At 40.2% G+C, this 19,489-nt stretch overlaps 1 protein-coding gene across 1 annotated transcript in view; it reads left to right on the top strand.

Moving 5' to 3' along the window:
• Positions 1 to 6,349: 6,349 nt before the first annotated feature.
• PPIL4 (peptidylprolyl isomerase like 4) overlaps positions 6,350 to 19,489 on the top strand; it is a 35,491-nt gene continuing 22,351 nt past the window's right edge. The window contains exons 1-7 of the mRNA XM_047859762.1: positions 6,350 to 6,489; positions 12,166 to 12,233; positions 12,318 to 12,382; positions 12,642 to 12,759; positions 13,455 to 13,597; positions 14,093 to 14,189; positions 14,929 to 15,045. Of these exons, the coding sequence (XP_047715718.1) occupies positions 6,420 to 6,489; positions 12,166 to 12,233; positions 12,318 to 12,382; positions 12,642 to 12,759; positions 13,455 to 13,597; positions 14,093 to 14,189; positions 14,929 to 15,045 (678 nt within the window). The 5' untranslated portion in view covers positions 6,350 to 6,419. The remainder of the gene's footprint in view (positions 6,490 to 12,165; positions 12,234 to 12,317; positions 12,383 to 12,641; positions 12,760 to 13,454; positions 13,598 to 14,092; positions 14,190 to 14,928; positions 15,046 to 19,489) is intronic.

Genomic DNA, 19,489 nt, shown 5'->3' with positions numbered 1-19,489 from the left:
GAGGGGCAGAGAGAGAGGGAGACACAGAATCAGAAACAGGCTCCAGGCTCTGAGCCATCAGCCCAGAGCCTGACGCGGGGCTCGAACTCACGGACCGCGAGATCGTGACCTGGCTGAAGTCGGACGCTTAACCGACTGCGCCACCCAGGCGCCCCCCCCTTTCGTATTCTTAAAAAATATTTTATGAAACTCTCCAAAACAGTGCCAAGAAGGTCGGCATTTCAGATTAATAGGTTTGAATATTGAGAAGAACTTGGAGATATTACCATTCAAGGCAGAATAAGAAACATTGTCTTTTTTTTTTTTTTGAAGTAAAACGTTTGACTTGGAAAGAACTCAAGCCTCTTTCTCTCTTAGCCCTTCTTTTATCAAACCCTCTCCACATGCCTGCTTTTCTAGCTGGGGTAAATTTTAAAATCTTTGTGGTATACTATAAAGTCATTCAACTAACTCCTTGCCTACTATGAGATATGCAACAACATTATTAACTTGCAAGTGGTTTCTGCAATGAAGTCCCACCCACTCTTGGGGTCCAACTACAACCACTGGGTTTTTCACTCTATTTCACACTGCCTGGATTAAAAAGGAATCTAAAGACTAGAACACATGACATGTAGATTTGCATAACTTTAATTGGTAACATATGTACAAGATTCTAAAGTACCTTTATATGAAAAAGTAGATAGGGAAGATGAAGTAGTCTGTGTTTTCCAACAGAGCTCTCCCCCATAGTCTTACCATCCATTATTCTTCCACTTGTTTGTCTCCATAGCTAGTTCTGAGCTCTAGGAAGGCTTTGACCAAAACACAGTAAAAAAAAAAGCCTGCTAGTTTAGGGGTTTGTTGGAGGTTTTGGCACACACCAATAAGTAATTCTCTGCCACACCACCTAAGTGTCCTACAATTTAATTTGATTCTGACACCATCTACTTAGAGATGGCATCAGATCCCACAGGATAAGGGCTCAGTCCCATGAGACAGCCCACACCTACCCTCACCCACACATACTTCAGATGCCAGTTGCAAGCCCAGGTTATTACCTGTGCTTCTGACCAATCGGCTACAGAGCAGAGGTTCCAATGACTCCTTCCATGGGCTAGATTAATTTGCTGGAGCAGAACTCAGGGAAACACGTTTATCAGTTTATTAAAGGATATAATAGAACGTACAGATGAACAGCCAGAGGGAAAGAGATGCATAGGATAAGGTATGTGGGAAGGGGCAGAGCTCCCATGCCTTCTCCAAGCATGCCATACTCCTAGCACCTCCCCCTGTTCACCAGCCTTGAAGCTCTCCAAACCCTGTACTTATAAGATTTTAATAGAGGCATCATCAATCATTAACTCCATTTTCAGCCCTTGTGCCATCTGAAGAAAATCAGGGGAAGGGCTGAAAATTCTAAGTGTCTAGTTACATCGTGGTCTTTCTGGTGACCAGCCCTCAACCAGGAGCCAGCCAGAAGCCCACTAAGAGTTACTTCATTAGAACAAAAGACTCCAATCACCCAGGACATCACAATGGCTTCGGAAGCTCTGTGTCAGTAACAGAGTCAAAGACCGATATTAGAGGTGCCTGGCTGGCTTAGTTGGAAGAGCATGTGACTCCTAATCTTGGGGTCATGAATTCAAGACCCACATTGGGCCTAGAGCTTACTTAAAAAAGAAAAAAACAAACCAATATTAGAACAAGAGATGTTCCTAGTATTCTTTTTTTTTTTAAACGTTTATTCATTTTTTGAGAGACAGTGTGAGCGGGGGGAAGGACAGAGAGAGAGAAGGATACACAGAAGCCAAAGTAGGCTCCAGGCTCCAAGCTGTCAGCACAGAGCCCGATGTAGGGCTCAAACTCACGAACCGTGAGATCATGACCTGAGCCAAAGTTGGATGCTTAACCAACTGAGCCACCCAGGTGCCCCTCCTAGTAGTCTTATCACTTAGGAAATTACATGGTTTTTGGGAGCTCCATGCCAGGAACTGGGGGCAGAGACCAATATGCATTTTCTATTAATGCACAGCATGCCTTTTATACGCAAAACAATCAATCCAGAGTCCATATTCTGAATCCCCTGTAGGCTCTTAAGGTTCAGGAGGCAATATTCCTCTGTCCTAATCATCCCAGAGCCAGGTACTGGACAATTAGATATAGCCTATATACCCCAGAGCCCACTGAAATTATTCAAACTAGCCAACAAAGCCTGTTTATCCTACCTTTTCTTACTTTCCCCATAGAGACCACAATAAGAACTCTTGCCTATGGTTTCCTCTTGGCTCCTTCTGCCTCCTGACCAACCCTGGTACTTTCTATTTGGCCCTGCATGGCATGGTGTGCTACTGCCTGACTTGGGAACTGTGAGTAACAAACCACTTTTTTTTTCTTTTGTGTTTATTTATTTATTCTGAGAGAGAGAGAGAGAGAGAGAGAGAGAGAGAGAGAGAGATCAGTGGAAGAGCAGAGAGAGAGGGAGAGAAGAATCCCAAGCAGGCTCCTCACTGTCAGCACGGAGCTGAATGGGGGCTGGATATCACAAACTGCAAGCTCAGACCTGAGCTGAAACCAAGAGTCAGATGGAGCCACCCTGTGCCCCCAAAACTATTTTTTCAATGGCATTCATCTCCTGACCTGTTGGCTTCACCATACATGAATAATACTAAAACTTACATTTTATTTTTTTAAAGGTCTTTTTTTTTTAAGTTTACTTCTTTATTTTGAGAGAAAGAAAGAGAGAGAGAGAGAGAGCAGGGAATGGGCAGAGAGAGAGGGAGAGAGAAAATCCCAAGCAGGCTCCATGCTGTCAGCAGAGCCTAACCCAGAGCTCAATCTCATGAACTGTGAGATCATGACCTGAGCCGAAATTAAGAGTTGGATGCTTAACCAACTGAGCCACCAAGGTGCCCCCAAACCTACATTTTAAAACACCATACTAATATCGACTGAAAAGGTCAATGCAACAATAATCACAACAAAGAAAAGGCAGTTAAAGTTCTTGACAAAGATAGGCAGATGAAGAAGCAGGCTTTTCAGCCAGCCAAAATTGTTCTGTAGCCCCTGGACTGCCACTGTCCCAGATATCTTACTGTAAATGTTAGGACAAAAGTCACTAGGATGAATCTCAGTTCACCAAACTGAAATTTCTTAGGGTGTGAGGGGGAAAAGCAGGAAAAGGAACAAAAGTTGAATAAAGGAAATCATGCTGGACTTGTCAAACACGTGAATACTCTACAACAAATATGATCATAAATAGTGCATTGTGTGTGCATGTGTGCGTGTGTACGTGTATGTTTTAAGTAGGCTTTACACCCAGCATGGGGCCCAACATGGGGCTTCAACTCATGACCCTGAGATCAACACCTGAGCTGAGATCAAGAGTCAGATGTGCTGACAGCTCAGAGTCTGGAACCTGCTTCAGATTCCGTGTCTCCCTCTCTCTCTACCCCTCCCCTGCCTGTGCTTTGTCTATCCCTCAAAAATAAATAAACTTTAAAAAAACAGAGTCAGATGTTTAGCCAACCAAGGAACCCAGGTACTCCATGCGTTTTTGTTGTTCATATATTTAGTCATTTAATATCAGGATTTTACTTTTGGCTAGTATTTTAGTAAGGCTACAGACTTTTGAATGTGGTTGTTCAGATTAGGCATATGAAAAGATGTCAACAGAGAAATTAGTCATGATGGTTGGTGATACTTATATTTGGAAGGCAATACAAATTTATTAATCTTTTCTCTAAATTAAATCTACTTGAGTATTTATATTTGGTAGAACTGTGAAGGATGTATCTCATTTCTTTTCACCTATGTATTTACTATATAAACCACTTAAATATTTATACCATTAGAAATTCCAAGTGTAATTAAGATGATGACAAGCATAAACTATATCATGTCATGAAATGGCATTTTTCCCACGAAGGTAGAGTATTTGATATTTAATGATATGTCAGTATGTGTGTGTGTGTGTGTGTGTGTGTGTGTGTGTGTGTGTTCAGCACACCATAATTTAAAGATCTAGCAAATTACACACTGAGTAATAAATAAGGTATTCTATCTTGGGCATAAGATATACACACCTGGGCTTGGAGTCTGCAAAAGAGACTGGCAATATCATTTCTGGTCATTAGTGAATCACTTTATATATGAAATGATTCCTCATATTTATTATGCCAATTTCTAATTCTTTTTGTAATAGTCCAAATTTGTCATTAAAAATTACTTAATTTTTCCAAATCCTCTTTTTTTAATCTATAATATTTCTTTTAAGCATATACAAAATTCTATCAAATATTACCCTGTAATCTGTACTCTTACTATATTGGGAAAAGATCAGATGAGTTCAATGCAGTGTCCAAAACAGCTGTACTATTTTACATTCCCATCAACAATTTCATTGTTATTTTAATTTGCATTTCTTTAATTAATTGCCAATATTCATTAACTCACTCAGCTAATATTTATTCATCCATTAAGTGGCAAGCTGTCATAAGCACTAGGGATATAACAGTAAATAAGACAGGCAAAATTGGCTATAGCCTTCTAGAGCTTATATTTTATTATTATTGTTTTTAAATGTTTATTTTTCAAAAAATTTTTAACATTTATTTATTTTTGAAGGAGAGAGAGAGACACAGCGTGAGCAGGGGAGGGGCAGAGAGAGAGGGAGACACAGAATCCCAAGCAGGCTCCAGACTCTGAGCTGTCAGCACAGAGCCCGACACGGGGCTCGAACTCAGACTGTGAGATCATGACCTGAGCCCAAGTCGGAAGCTCAACAGACTGAGCCACCCAGGTGCCCCTTAAATGTTTATTTTTGAGAGAGAGAGAGGGAGTGCAAGCAGGGTAGGGGCAGAGGTAAGGACAAAGGATTTGAACCAGGCTCTGGGCTGAGGGCAGACAGCTGGATGCAGGGCTCCAATTCAGGAACCGTGAGATCATGACCTGGGCCGAAATCCAGAGTTGGACCCTTAATGGACTGAACCACCTAGGCGCCCCTAGAGCTTATATTTTAATAACAATATAAAAATATAAACAAATTAATAAATAGCATGTTAGATAGTAAAAAGTGCCATGGAGAAAAGCTGTCTGGAAAAAAACCAAACATGTATGTATACGGGGTTCATTTTAATTATGGTGGTCAGGGAAGGGTTCATTGAGATGACCTATGAGCAAGAGACCTATAGTAGGTGAAGGAGACCCATGCAAGTATCCAGACAAGAGGGTTCTAATCTGAACGCGCAGCGAGCCCACAGGCCTGAGGCAGAAGAATGGCCAAGAGTGTTCAAAGAATAGCAAGAGTCTTGTGTGGCTTCAGAATAAGAGAGAAGACAGGTAAGACCTGGCAGCCGAGTATCCGGTACGGCCTTGCAGACCGTTATAAAAACGTTGGCTTTTATTTAGATGTGAAGTAATTGGAAGCTAGAAGTATGTATAAAATGGTAAAAAAAAAAAAGGGAGTGATCTGCTTGGACAGATTTCGGGGAATAAACTTTGCATGGAAACCCTGAACAGAGACCAAATGTAGTTTTGTTAAGTCTTCAAAATCAAAGATTATGGATAAAACCAGTAGAGAGTTGGGGCTGAAGCTTTTTTTTTTTTTTTTTAAAGTTTTTTTTTTTTCAACGTTTATTTATTTTTGGGACAGAGAGACAGAGCATGAACGGGGGAGGGACAGAGAGAGAGGGAGACACAGAATCGGAAACAGGCTCCAGGCTCTGAGCCATCAGCCCAGAGCCTGACGCGGGGCTCGAACTCACGGACCGTGAGATCGTGACCTGGCTGAAGTCGGACGCCTAACCGACTGCGCCACCCAGGCGCCCCTTTTATTTTATTTTATTTTTTTTTTTAAGGAAGCTTTTTAGCTTGTCGCACGAAGGACCAGCCACTATCTGTTGCCGTAACAGGGCCTCTGCCCTAGGCACGATTAGCCAGGGAAGAACTCCCTGTGAACCACCTTTCTGGGTGACAAATTGTGCATTTAACGCCTAAAGGTTTCGATTTAGGGAGACGAGAAAACACCGATTAGGAAACCCCGAGTAGTTCCCGCAAGAACACAGGCGAAGCTGGCGCCATTGTCGCCCTCGAGGCAGCGAGGAGCAGAGAAGAAACGGCTGCTGGAAGGTCCGCCTCGTTCTTGAGATGGACACAAAAGAGGCACAATACCCTTTACAGACGTCCTGTCGAGCGACAGGCTTCCGTGCCAGTCGCCCGGGGCGAACCAGGATTTTCAAAAGGACCGCGCCAGAGGCGGGACCCATCAGCACACCACCACGCGGACACAGCCAACGCGCGGACCGAGCCGCCCGCGAGGGGGGCGGAGTCGCCGGAAGAATGACGTAAAAAGGCGTCGCGCCGAGAGTGACGCGTGGCGTAGACCTCGACGGGCTGCGCCTGTCACACCCGCGGCTTGTTGCGGAGGAGCAGCGGGCGCCATGGCGGTTCTGCTGGAGACCACTCTGGGCGACGTCGTCATCGATCTGTACACCGAGGAGCGGCCGCGCGGTGAGGCCCGGGCCCCGCTCGCGTTTCGCCGGGGCCGCGCTCTCCTTTCCCCACTGTCCCTTCGCTGCCCGGCCCCCTTGACCGGGTTCGAGCTCCTGGGCTCCTGGCGCCCACGACTGGGCTGTTTCACTAGCGGGCCGTGGTTGGAAAAGTTTTTGTGAGGAGCGGCCTCTCTCTCGAATGTGGTGCCGGCCAATCGGGTGGCGGGTGCTTGTGGCATTAAATGCCTGTGTGTGTGCGTGTGTGCGCGTGCAGGCTGCATATAACCAAGCCTGTAGGTTTTGTGGCTGTACTGCGCTTTACTTGTGAGAGGAACACAACCAGTATTCCTTGGGGTGTAACCAGGGAGTCCTGATGGAAGTACGAAGGATGTGTTTGGAGCAGTGAGTGTGGGCATCCAGCGTGGGTGGAGGAAGGGCTGTCCGGAGGTGTGCACGGAGCCATACCAAACGCTCATTGATCGCCTGCTGTGTAGACTGCCAAGCTCTGGGATAGGCGTCCTGTCCTTAAGGGTCTAACTTTCCACCGAGAGAAATAGGCGTGGGAGCCCCTTTAAGTGTTGTTAAGTCTTACAAACCCATTGTAAGTGTTGTGGTTGAAGAATGTGTAAGTTGCCATGGAAACCGCAGGGAGGAGTGATTCTTCCTGGCTGGGGGGCGGGGAGAAGTGAAGCCAGCAAAGAAAGTAGAACACTTGAACTAGCTCTTTGAAAGATGAGTGGGAGTGAGGGTGTTTGTTTTTTTTTAAGTTTGCTTAGAACTTTCTGGAAACAGCAAGTAGTTTGGCAGGGCTTGAAGGAATGATATGTGACACGGAATGGCAGACTGCGTGTCTGGTCGTATAGGTTATATTGGTTAGGTCAGCTGTGAATAGTCTTGTGTGCTCTACTGACGCCTGATGAGGGTCCTGGAAGGTTTTAAAAGAAGGACTGAGGCATGGCCGACTTGTTTTAGGAAGATAAGGGGCAACAGTGGAGGATGTTTCAGATCAGGGAGAAGCTGGAGGCCACAGAGATAAGTTACGATTAGCATCCTGTCCCCTTGGAACGCAGAGTCCATCAAAAGGATGAAACGAGGGGCGCCTGGGTGGTTCAGTCGGTTGAGCGTCCGACTTCGCCTCGGGTCATGATCTCACGGCTGGTGGGTTCGAGCCCCGCGTCGGGCTCTGTGCTGACAGCTCGGAGCCTGGAGCCTGCTTCGGATTCTGCGTCTCCCTCTCTCTCTGCCCCTCCCCCGCTCATGCTCTGTCTCTCTCTCTCTGTCTCTCAAAAATAAACATTCAAAAAAAATTTTTTTAAAAAGATGAAACAAGCCACAGTACCACGTGCAGTAATTGCTTTCCTGCTGTCACAGTATCCTACACTCAGTTGTACACCCCCCACCCCCACCCCACAACACTACATGCTCAGTCATACATCCCGGCCTTTCTCGTACTGTTGCCTCTACCCCACAGTTCTCTCTACTGTTGTCCTGTTGGCTGACTTCCTGCTTATTATTCACACCTTGGATCAAGCATCATTTCTTCTGTGAGGCTCTCCCTTGTCCCTGAGCAGAGTTAGATCTGTTTCTTCTGCTCTAAGATCTTTTTATTTTTTTTATTTTTTTATTTTTTTTTTCAACGTTTTATTTATTTTTGGGACAGAGAGAGACAGAGCATGAACGGGGGAGGGGCAGAGAGAGAGGGAGACAGAATCGGAAACAGGCTCCAGGCTCCGAGCCATCAGCCCAGAGCCTGACGCGGGGCTCGAACTCACGGACCGCGAGATCGTGACCTGGCTGAAGTCGGACGCTTAACCGACTGCGCCACCCAGGCGCCCCGAGATTTCTAAGATCTTTTTAAAAAGCATGTAACACACTCTGTTACATCGTTTGCCTGTTATCCTGTAATTGTTTGCAGTTCTTGTCTCAAGATTGTAAACTCCACGAGAGCAGGGACCGTAGTGCCTTCCTTGTCTTTCTGTCCTAAGCACCTAGTGCAACGCCTGCCACTTTGCACACACTAAAGGCTCATTATAGTGACTAATGTATATGTGTGTGTTTATTAGGATTCTCTGTGCAGATGATAGAAACTCAAATCAAATTGGCTTAAACAAAGAAAATAATTGATTGCCTCCTGCTACTGGGGTAAACTTGGCTTTAAGGATGGTGGGATCCAGGGGTTCAAATGATGTTATAGGGAATTGTATTTTTCATCTCTTGGTTTGCTTTTCTTTGAGTTGGTTTCTTCATGTGGGGCACCTGGCTGGGGCCTCTTTTCCCAGGGTTGTGAGGAATTCAAGAGGGAGTAGGGTTTGCCCACCTAGTGAACGCAGGCAGAATAGACAAGTAGCAATTCTGCAACTGCAGTTTGGAACGCTAAAAACTAAGCCCGCCCCATTTGTATATATTTGCAAGCATGTGATTGGATACTTCCTTAAGTGTGTAACTGCTTATGAATTTATAGTAAACATATCCAGGCTTATTTTCCTTCCTCCCTCCCTCTCTCCCTTTCTTCTATTTCTTTCATTTTTTTACTTTTTAGTACAGAAAACTTGAAACATATACAGAAGTAGAAAGAGTCACGTAAATGAACCTTCATGCGCCAATGACCAGCTATAATGAAGAGCTGTCAACACATAACCAGTATTGTTTCATTTATACTGGATTTTTTGTAATAAGTCTATTACATGGGATTTATTTTATCTGTAATTACTTCATTTTGTATTACTTTTTAAAAAAATTTTTTTAATGTTTATTTTTGACAGAGAGAAACAGAGCGCGAGCGGGGGAGGGGCAGAGAGCGAGAGGGACACAGAATCTGAAACAGGCTCCAAGTGGTCAGCACAGAGCTGGACGTGGGGCTCAACTCGGGGACCAGCGAGATCATGACCTGAACTGAAGTCAGACTTTTAACTGACTGAGCCACCCAGGCACCCCTCAGTTTGAATTTCTAAAAAATTATTAAAAAAAAACATAACCCCAAATCATTATCATATCTTAAAAAATTAGCAATAATATTTTAATTTCATTCATATTTTATTATTGTCTCATAAATGTTTTCAAAATATTTGGTAATTTTGGGGCATCTGGGTGGCTCAGTTGGTTAAGTGTCTGACTTTGGCTCAGGTCGTGATCTCACTGCTTGTGGGTTTGAGCTCCCAGCTCATTGTCTGGAGCTGGCTTCTGATTCTGTCTCCATCTCTCTGCCCTTCCCCCTGCTCAAGTGCGTGCGCAAGTGCTCGCTCTCTCTGTCTCTTTCTGTGTCCCTCAAATATCAATAAAAAGTAAAAAAAATTTTTGATGTTTGTCTATTTTTGAGAGAGAGAGGCAGAGCGCGAGCGGGGGAGGGACATAGAAGGAGACAGAATATGAAACAGGCTTCAGGCTCTGAGTTGTCAGCACAGAGCCCAACGTGGGGCTCGAACCCATGAAGCATGAGATCATGACCTGAGCCGAAGTCTGACGGCCAACCGACTGAGCCACCCAGGTGCCCCAAACATTTAAAAAAAATTTTTTTAAAAATATTTGCTAATTTAAATGCAGATCCATACAGGGTCCATTATTATATTGGTTGATAGATCTCTTAAATACCTTTTTTTAAAAAATATTTTTTAAAGATTTTATTTTTATTTATTTTTAATTATTTTTAATGTTTATTTTCGAGAGAGAGAGAGAGAGAGAGAGCAAGTGGGGGACGGGCAGAGGGAGAGGGAGACACAGAAACTGAAGCAGGCTCCAGGCTTTGAGCTGTCCGCACAGAGCCCAACGCAGTCTCGAACTCATGAACCATGAGATGGTGACCTGAGCCAAAGTCGGATGCTTAAGTGACTGAGGCACCCAGGTCCCCCTAAAGATTTTATTTTTAAGTAATCTTTACACCCAACATGGGGCTTGAACTCACAACCCTGAGATCGAGTCCCGTAATCTACCGACTGAGTCAGCCAGGCACACCCCTTTCTTAAATATCTTTTAATCTATAGATTCTCCCCCTTGCCTTAAAAAATTTTTTTTTTTTTTTTTTTAGTTTAGTTGACACGTAGCGTTACGTTACTTTAGGTGCAGTATAGTGATTCCACTTCTCTGTACATTATTCTGTGTTCACCACCCCCCTTGCCTATTTTAAACGACTTTATATTTTAAGAGCAATTTAAGGTTCATAGTAAAATTGAGGGAAAGGTATTTAGAGAGATTTCCCATATACCCCCTATGCTCGCATATGCACGACCTCTCCCATTTTCAGTATCCCCTACCAGAGTGGTACCTTTGTTGCACATTCGTACCATACGTACTTTGTAGCATTGTATTTAACAGTAATCCAGAAATCTGTTTTTTCCAGAAAAACTATCAAGAGCCTGGTATTCAAGACCTTCCAATAGATTAGCCCCATCCTACGCCTTCAGTCTCTCTACCCTCTCTTACTCTAGTATTACCAGGGTGTTACAGAACGTAAACTGGTCTTTCGGACCCTTCAGAAAACATTTAGATTTGCACTTCTAGACTTATTCATAATGTCTTCTCAGCTTGAAATGCTTACTCGATCTACTTTTTGCCTGTCTAGTTCTTTTAATGCCCACCTTAAACCTCCATGAGGTCTTCTAATTTTCCTGGCCAGAAACAATCTTTCTTTTGAACTCTTGTGGCTTTTTTAAAATCACTTTTTACTATTTTGCTATTTAAGTGGTATCAGGTATATCCAGTATTGTAACTAAGTTGGTTTGGGTATAAGCTCTCTAGACAGCCTCATAGGTCTTTCTGTCTGGTTTCTGGCTTAATGTTCTGAGAACTTGTTAGTGTATCTCTCCACAATTAGACTGTGAACTTGTCGAGGACAGGGACTGTGGTTTAATGGCATTTGTGACAGTGGTGCCAGGCACGTAAAAAGTACTCAGTAAATGTTTATTGAATAAGTGAGTGAATTTATATGAGAAAGCTGGTACATGATCAGCGTATGGATTTTTGTGAAGGGCTATTTAATCACCGTAAAAAAATTGGTCTCGGGTGCTTTGCTGGCTCACTTGGGCTTGGGGTTGTGAGTTCGAGTCCCATGTTGGGTTTAGAGATTACTTAAAATAAAGTCTCTAAAAAAATTGGTCTCAGATATTTGATTTTCTCTAATTTATATAATTTATATCCATTTACAGGTACTCTGCTGGATTCGTATAGTATACATCTAAGAGTATACTATATATGTACCACACGTACATATATATATAGTATATACTATATTACATAATATATTACTGTATTATAATGTAGTATACTGTGTTATATAATTATACTATATTGTAGTATATTCTTTGTTCTTTTTTTTCTCTTGCAAAACTAATCCATTAATAAATGATTGCTTATCCCAAATGTCAGTTTCCTGCATTAGCTCGGATGATCAAGAAGTCCTAAAAAAAAGAGAATACAAAGATGATTTAAAATATATTGACTTATATTGATTTATTTATTTGATTTGATTTATATTTATTTTATTTATTTTATTGATTTATATTGATATATATATTATAAATATATATATGATTTAAAATATATTCCTAGACTTACTTCCTTTTTTATGACTTTGGACATTTGAACATTGGGGGGAAGTGTTTATATGGTAATTTAGAAATTAAATTATACCAACTGTGCATATACTTGCTTAAAAATGTATTTGTGAACTACTGTGATAAGTTTAATATTTACTTTCTTTCAGCCTGCTTGAATTTCCTGAAGTTGTGCAAAATAAAATATTACAATTATTGTCTTATTCACAATGTACAGGTAAGTTGGTAGATATTAGTCATGTCTATTATTGGAACCACTTAGCAAACTCTGTGATTTAATAATGTATCCTACTTATTATAGAGGGATTTTATTATACAAACTGGTGATCCTACAGGGACTGGCCGTGGAGGAGAGTCTGTTTTTGGGTGAGTTCTTTTGTTTTTAAGTGAGAAAAAATAGAATTGCCTCTTAACAGTGTTAACTAGCATATTTCAATCAGCTTTTTAAAATATCGTTCAAAGATAGATTTTTCCCTTAAGTTCCCTAAATGTCTATAGCAAAAAAGAGTATTCTGAATCATAATGGTATTTCTACAAAGAAATGGCAGTTCTGTTTGGTACTAGAACTTCTGTATTTCATATTGAGGGTGCTTATATTTTAAAGCTTTATTATGTATTTTTTCAGCCAACTGTATGGTGATCAAGCAAGCTTTTTCGAGGCTGAAAAAGTACCAAGAATTAAGCACAAGAAGAAGGGCACTGTGTCCATGGTGAACAATGGCAGTGATCAACATGGATCTCAGGTGAGGAAATGAGTGAGAAGATGAATTTTGTTTTAAAATGAAGGACTAGAAAGAGCCACAGAGTTGTCTTTTCAAACTACCCAATAAGAAGAGAATTGCAAAGATAGTTGTTAGAAAAATATTACACTATATTTTTTTCTATATAAAAAAATTTGGGGGGTGCCTGACTGGCTCAGTAGGTAGAGTGTGCAACTCTTAATGTCGGGGTTGTGAGTTTGAGCTTCATGTTGGGTGTAGAGATGACTTAAAAATAAAATCTTTAAAAAAAGTTATTTTGTCCTTTTAAGTGTAAGGTATGTCCATTATGAGGAGATCAGAAAACACAAAACAGTACATGGGAGAAAATAGCATCTACAATCCCACTATCCATGGATCATCACTGTTGACATTGTGGTCTGTACTTCAAAACAGATCATATTGAGAACCTTTCATTCATTGTCTCGTTTAATCCTTACAACAACCCATTTTGGGGTAGATGGTTTTTTTTCCTCACAGTTCACATGTGAAGAAACTGAGCTTTGGTTTGCCCAAGTATTTTAAGCAATCAGGGAATACTTTTTAAAAGTAACAAGTGGGTAAGAATCCACACAGTTAATGTGAAGTATTACTTTTGTGTATTTTTTCTATCAGTCTGTCATTGATTTCAGTTAGAATTATAGATATATTTTTATATTTTGCTGTGTCTTTCTATGCAGTTTCTTATTACTACAGGAGATAATCTAGATTACCTTGATGGTGTTCATACGGTGTTTGGTGAGGTGACAGAAGGCATGGACATAATTAAGAAAATTAATGAGACCTTTGTTGACAAGGACTTTGTACCATATCAGGATATCAGGTGTGTTTGCTGTCTCAATGTACTAGAATGTTTTAATACTGTAGTGTTTGACACGTAGTGGAGATATCAAGTGCAGGACTGGTTTTTGGATAATTCCAAAATGTGTATTAATACAAGACTATAAAACTCCATAAAGTAAACAAGATTTTTTTGTATTTTTATACTTGTACTAATTAATTATAGTTGCTTATGTTGGGAAGAATTATTAATCCTTTAATTTAGTTTTTAAAAAATGCATATTGAGAAATGATGGCAAAACTACTAAGATTTAGACATTTATGTTAATATTAGACATGTTATTTTAGAGCAATGCAGAGTAGTAAATCTAAGATAAATGATACTCTAGTAATATATCCTTGTGCATTAAAATTTAAGTGCCTATGGTTTTTTGTCATTAGAGATACTTAAGACATTTGTTACAACCTTTATAAAAAGTAAAACATGGATTCTGAAATAATGTAAATGTAACCTTTTGACTTGGGTTTATTTTGTAAGGATAAATCACACAGTGATTTTAGATGATCCGTTTGATGACCCTCCAGATTTATTAATCCCTGATCGATCACCAGAACCTACAAGGGAACAGCTCGATGTAAGTAGAGCCTTCTTGTGATTGAATGTATGTGCATACTAATGCTTTGCATAGATTTTGCTTTTTAGTCTGTTAAAACTTACTTCTTCAGAATGTCTTGCTTGATCCGTTGTACTAGGACAAGTTTAGAATTATTTTTTCCTTTCCCTAATTTCTTTTCATTTCCCTGATTTTCTTTCTTCAATTTTTGTTCCACCAGTAGAGCCTTAGCTCTAGAAGTTTATGTTAATACCTTGTGAAAATGTTTTTCTTATCTCCTAACTCTGTGTAGGAGTATAGCTTTAAGGCTAAATTAAACATCATCTTGTAAGGGAGCTTTTCAACTGGGGACACTCTGGAGCTATACTAGAACCTCGATATTTTTGTGGCATAATGCAGACTTTTTCCTCTTACGTTTTAAGGTATAAGTTTCTGTTTATGAAGCTTTGTCAAAGCTGAATTGATTTTTATAGTTGGGATTTGGTGCTTAACTTTTAAGATCATTTATCTTCTGCATTCAGCACTGAGTTGGATACTAGGTACTTTCTTTAAAAATGTTTATCTTGATTTAACAATAAATTAGAAGCTTAGTCTGGCCAATATTATCAATTAATTTAAAATAATTTTCTGAGGCTTGTAAGTTTGTTTGAGTTTCTGTTCTAACATATTTGATGGAACTAAGGATAAAGTGTCATGTCTCCCATGTTTCTCAGATTTTTCAATTCTTTCAGTATATTTTTAAGTGGCTTCTGCCTTACAGAGTGGTCGAATAGGAGCAGATGAAGAAATTGATGATTTTAAAGGAAGATCAGCTGAAGAAGTAGAAGAAATAAAGGCAGAAAAAGAGGCCAAAACTCAAGCTATTCTGTTAGAAATGGTAAGATGATTATTTTTGGTCATATAGTTCTGAAATTTATTTAATATATAACTCATTGTAAATTTATTTTTGGCTCTTTGATAATCAAAATATTCAAAACTTAGCTTTGAATTTTTTCTGGATTAAATTTTATAGGACACATGAAAGGTAAACAAATTTTGGTTCCATTATCAATATAGTGCTAAGTGCCTTTTTCAAAAATAGGCAGTGGATATACAACTTGGAATATGGGTTGAATTTCAATTATTTATATTCATCTCATTAATTTATTTTATTTTAGAGAGAGTGTGCGTGTGTGTGAGCTGGGGAGACGGGCAAAGGGAGAGGGAGAAAGAGGGAGAATCCCAAGCAGCTCCAAGCTCAGCACAGAGCCCAGTATGGGGCTTAATCCCATGACCTTGGGATCATGACCTGAGCCGAAACCAAGAGTTGGATGGCTTAACCAACTGAGCCACCCATGTACTCCTATTTATCTCATTTTTAAAGAGTGTTTATTGCACTGAATTTTATGTATATTAATAATTCTTTGTACAACTCAAGTATTGAGGTTAAGTAGTTACAGGAGGAAGGAACCTGTGTAGAAATTGAGCACCCTAAAACATACTGCTTTGTATTATTAACAGTATGAAGTCCTTTGGGGAACAGTTCTTCAATAGTGATTAATTGACCTACCAGACATTTTTTCCATTTGTTAATTTTTTGTGGAATAGGCATACCTATCACACAGTAGATCATCAATAAATATTTGAATGAATAATTCAGTTTTTATTATTATCATTGTTTTACATAGTAGAGCTTGCAGATTCTTGTCCTGTTTCAAAATTCATTGTTCTCATCTCAAGCTGAAGGAACAAATATTAAAGGTTACAATTCAAGAAAACTTTACTGAATTAAAAAAAATTTGAAAATACACTTTTTTTTTTTTTAAATTTTTTTTTTCAACGTTTATTTATTTTTGGGACAGAGAGAGACAGAGCATGAACAGGGGAGAGGCAGAGAGAGAGGGAGACACAGAATCGGAACCAGGCTCCAGGCTCTGAGCCATCAGCCCAGAGCCCGACGCGGGGCTCGAACTCACGGACTGCGAGATCGTGACCTGGCTGAAGTCGGACGCCTAACCGACTGCACCACCCAGGCGCCCCTGAAAATACACTTTTTAATGAGCACACTGTGTATGTGGAACTATTGACCCAGAACAACCAACAGAATAACAAGTTCTAAGAAAATTACTGCACTTAAAAGAAAAATCTTTTGAGCAACTGGGCAGGAAGAATATGTGACTTATAAGTGAAAGAACATTATATTAGCATCAGAATTTCAAAAGCAAAAGTACAGGCAATTTATGCCAGGAAGATGTTGGGTTAGCATAACAAAACCTTTTATTTTTCAGATAATTTCAAATTTATGAGAAAGTTAAAAAAGTAGTACAGAGAACTTCTCTATACCTTTTACTCAGATTCACCAATTTTTAACATTTTTGCCACATCTGCTTGATTATTCATTCTCTCTTTCTCTCTCCCGTCCTCCTCTCTCCAATTATACATGTATATACACATATTATTTTTTCTGGACCATTCAAAAGTGAGTCCTAAACATCATTCCTTTTTACCTCTTATATCAGTGTGCATTTCCTAAGAGCAACAATATTATTGTGCATATTCACAGTACAGTTATCAAAATCCGGAAATTTAAAATTGATAAAAATTTTACCCATGTTTCAATTTTGTCAGTTATTTCAGTAATATCCTTTATAACTTTCCCCATAAAGTCTAGAATCCAGCTCTTAACTGATCATCTGTTGCATTTGGTTATCATGTTTCTTCTAACCTTTGAAAGAATTCCTTAACCTATTTTTCATGCTGTTAACATTTTTGAGGAATACAAGCCATCAGTTTTATAGAATATTCAACAGTTGCCTTGTGATTAGATTCAGATTATGTGCACAGACAGAATACTACATAAGTGACCTTCTCAGATGTTACATTTGCAGTAACAGGTCCGCAATATCCATCTGCCCTTCATTGGAAAGTGTTCATTTTGATTACTTGATCAAGGTAATCCTCTGCCTGGTGTCTCCATTGCATACTTGGTTTTTCCCTTGCAGCTAGTAAACAATCTGTAGCATTTGAGACCTTTCGAATATCTTGTCCCTTATCAAACTGTCTCTGTGGATTTCTCAGTTGTTCATGATTCTTGTCTCAACCAGCCTTTACTTTGATGAATGTGGAGTGGTGATTTTCTAATTCCCACTACTTCTACACTTGTCAGTCTGCCTTCTACTGTCAGGAATGGCCCTTCTTTCTTATCTTTTTGTTTATATGTGCATTTTTACTAAGGACTCATGGATTCTTTTTTTTGCTTTGACTTTAATAAATTTGGAGTTTATATATTTTTTAAGATTTTACTTTTTTTTAAATGTTTATTTATTTTTGAGACAGACAGAGAGACAGAGTGTGAGCAGGGGAGGGGCAGAGAGAGAGGGAGACAGAATCCGAAGCAGGCTCCAGACTCTGAGCTGTCAGCATAGAGCCTGACGCGGGGCTTGAACCCATGAACCATGAGATCATGACCTCAGCCGAAGTCAGATGCTCAACCGACTGAGCCACCCAGGTGCCCCAAAGATTTTACTTTTTTAAGTAATATTTACACCGAGCATGGTGCTTGGTGAGATCACAACCCCAAGATCCAGAGTCGCATGCTCTACCGACTGAGCCAGCCAGGTACCCCTAAGTAGATTTTATTTTTTAGGGCTGATTTAGGTTTATAGAAAGATTGAATAGAAAGTAACAGAGAATTCTCTGTGCACACTCATCCCTCTCCCCAACAGTTTCTCTTATTATTAACATCTTGCATTAGTGTGGTAGATATGTTACACTTGGTGAGTCAATATTTGATAAATTATTATTAACTAAAGTCCATAATTTACATTAGGTTTCACTCTGTGTTGTACATCTTGTGAGTTTTGAGAAATGTGTAACAACATGTATCTGTCATTACAGTATCATACATAATAGTTGCACTGCCCTAAAAATCCTCTGTGCTCACATATTCATCTCTCCCTGCCCCCCTCCCCTGGCAGCCACTGGTCTTTTTTTACTGTCTGCATAGTTGCGTTTTCCAGAATGTCATATAGTTGGAATCACATAGTATGTATCCTTTTAAGATTGCCTTCTTTCACTTAGCCATTTGCACTTAAGATTCCTCCGTGTATTTTTGTGGCTTGATAGCTCATTTCTTTTGATCACGAAATAACATCCCATTGTATGGAATGCACCACAGTTTGTTTAAACATTCACCTATTAAAAATGTCTTGGGGCAGCTGGGTGGCTCAGTCGGTTAAGTGTACAACTCTTGATTTCGGCTCAGGTCATGATCTCAAGGCTGTGAGATCAAGCGCCGGGCTCTGTGCCGGGCACGGAGCCTGCTTAGGATTCTCTCTCTCCCAGCTTGTGCATGTGTGTACTCTCTCTCAAAAAAAGTGTCTTGATTGCTTCCAAGTTTTGGCAAGTATGAACAAATCTGCTGTAAACGTTTGTGTACAGATTTTTGTGTGGACAGAAATTTTTAACTCATTTGGGCAAATACCTAAAGATGCAATTACTGGAATTTATGGTAAGATTATGTTTATCTCTAAAAAACTGCCAAACTGTCCTCCCAACTAGCTGTCCATTTTGCATTCCCACCAGTAATGATGGAGAGTTCCTATTGCTCTACATCCTTGTCAGCGTTTGGTGTTGTCAGTGTTTTGGATTTTAGCCATTCTAATATGTGGTTGTGTATTGTTTTGATTCTCACTATTAACAGGTTTCATCTTCTATTTTTTTTTTTTTTTTAAAGTAAGCTCTAGGGGCGCCTGGGTGGCGCAGTCGGTTAAGCGTCCGACTTCAGCCAGGTCACGATCTCACGGTCCGTGAGTTCGAGCCCCGCGTTGGGCTCTGGGCTGATGGCTCAGAGCCTGGAGCCTGGTTCCGATTCTATGTCTCCCTCTCTCTCTGCCCCTCCCCCGTTCATGCTCTGTCTCTCTCTGTCCCAAAAATAAATAAACGTTGAAAAAAAAAAATTTTTTTAAAGTAAGCTTTATGCCCAGTGTGGGGCTTGAACTCACAACCCTGAGATCAAGCATGTTCTATCAACTGAGCCAGCCAGGTGCTCCAGATTGTTGTCTTTTGTTAGGCTTCAGAAGCACTGAGCAGATCTAACTGGCTCTGTTGCTTATTACTGTTTCTGATTTAAAAAAAAAAAAAAATTTTTTTTAAGTGTGTTTATCCAAGAGGAGATACTTCACATGATAGTGTTATCAGAAATCATTAGTGAGAGTTTTCAAATTTATGTATAAAGAAGTATTGTTTGCCCATCTAAAGGCCCATGGCAAATACAGGGTTGCCACAATGAAACCATTTCCATCATGTGTTCTCCCACAGTTACCCTCATTGGTCCTTTAGTA

This window comes from Prionailurus viverrinus, chromosome B2, assembly GCF_022837055.1.
Source record: "Prionailurus viverrinus isolate Anna chromosome B2, UM_Priviv_1.0, whole genome shotgun sequence".
Classification (NCBI taxonomy): domain Eukaryota; kingdom Metazoa; phylum Chordata; class Mammalia; order Carnivora; family Felidae; genus Prionailurus; species Prionailurus viverrinus.
The sequence above is the reverse complement of the archived record's forward strand: the minus strand, read 5'-3'. Positions and strand labels throughout refer to the sequence as shown.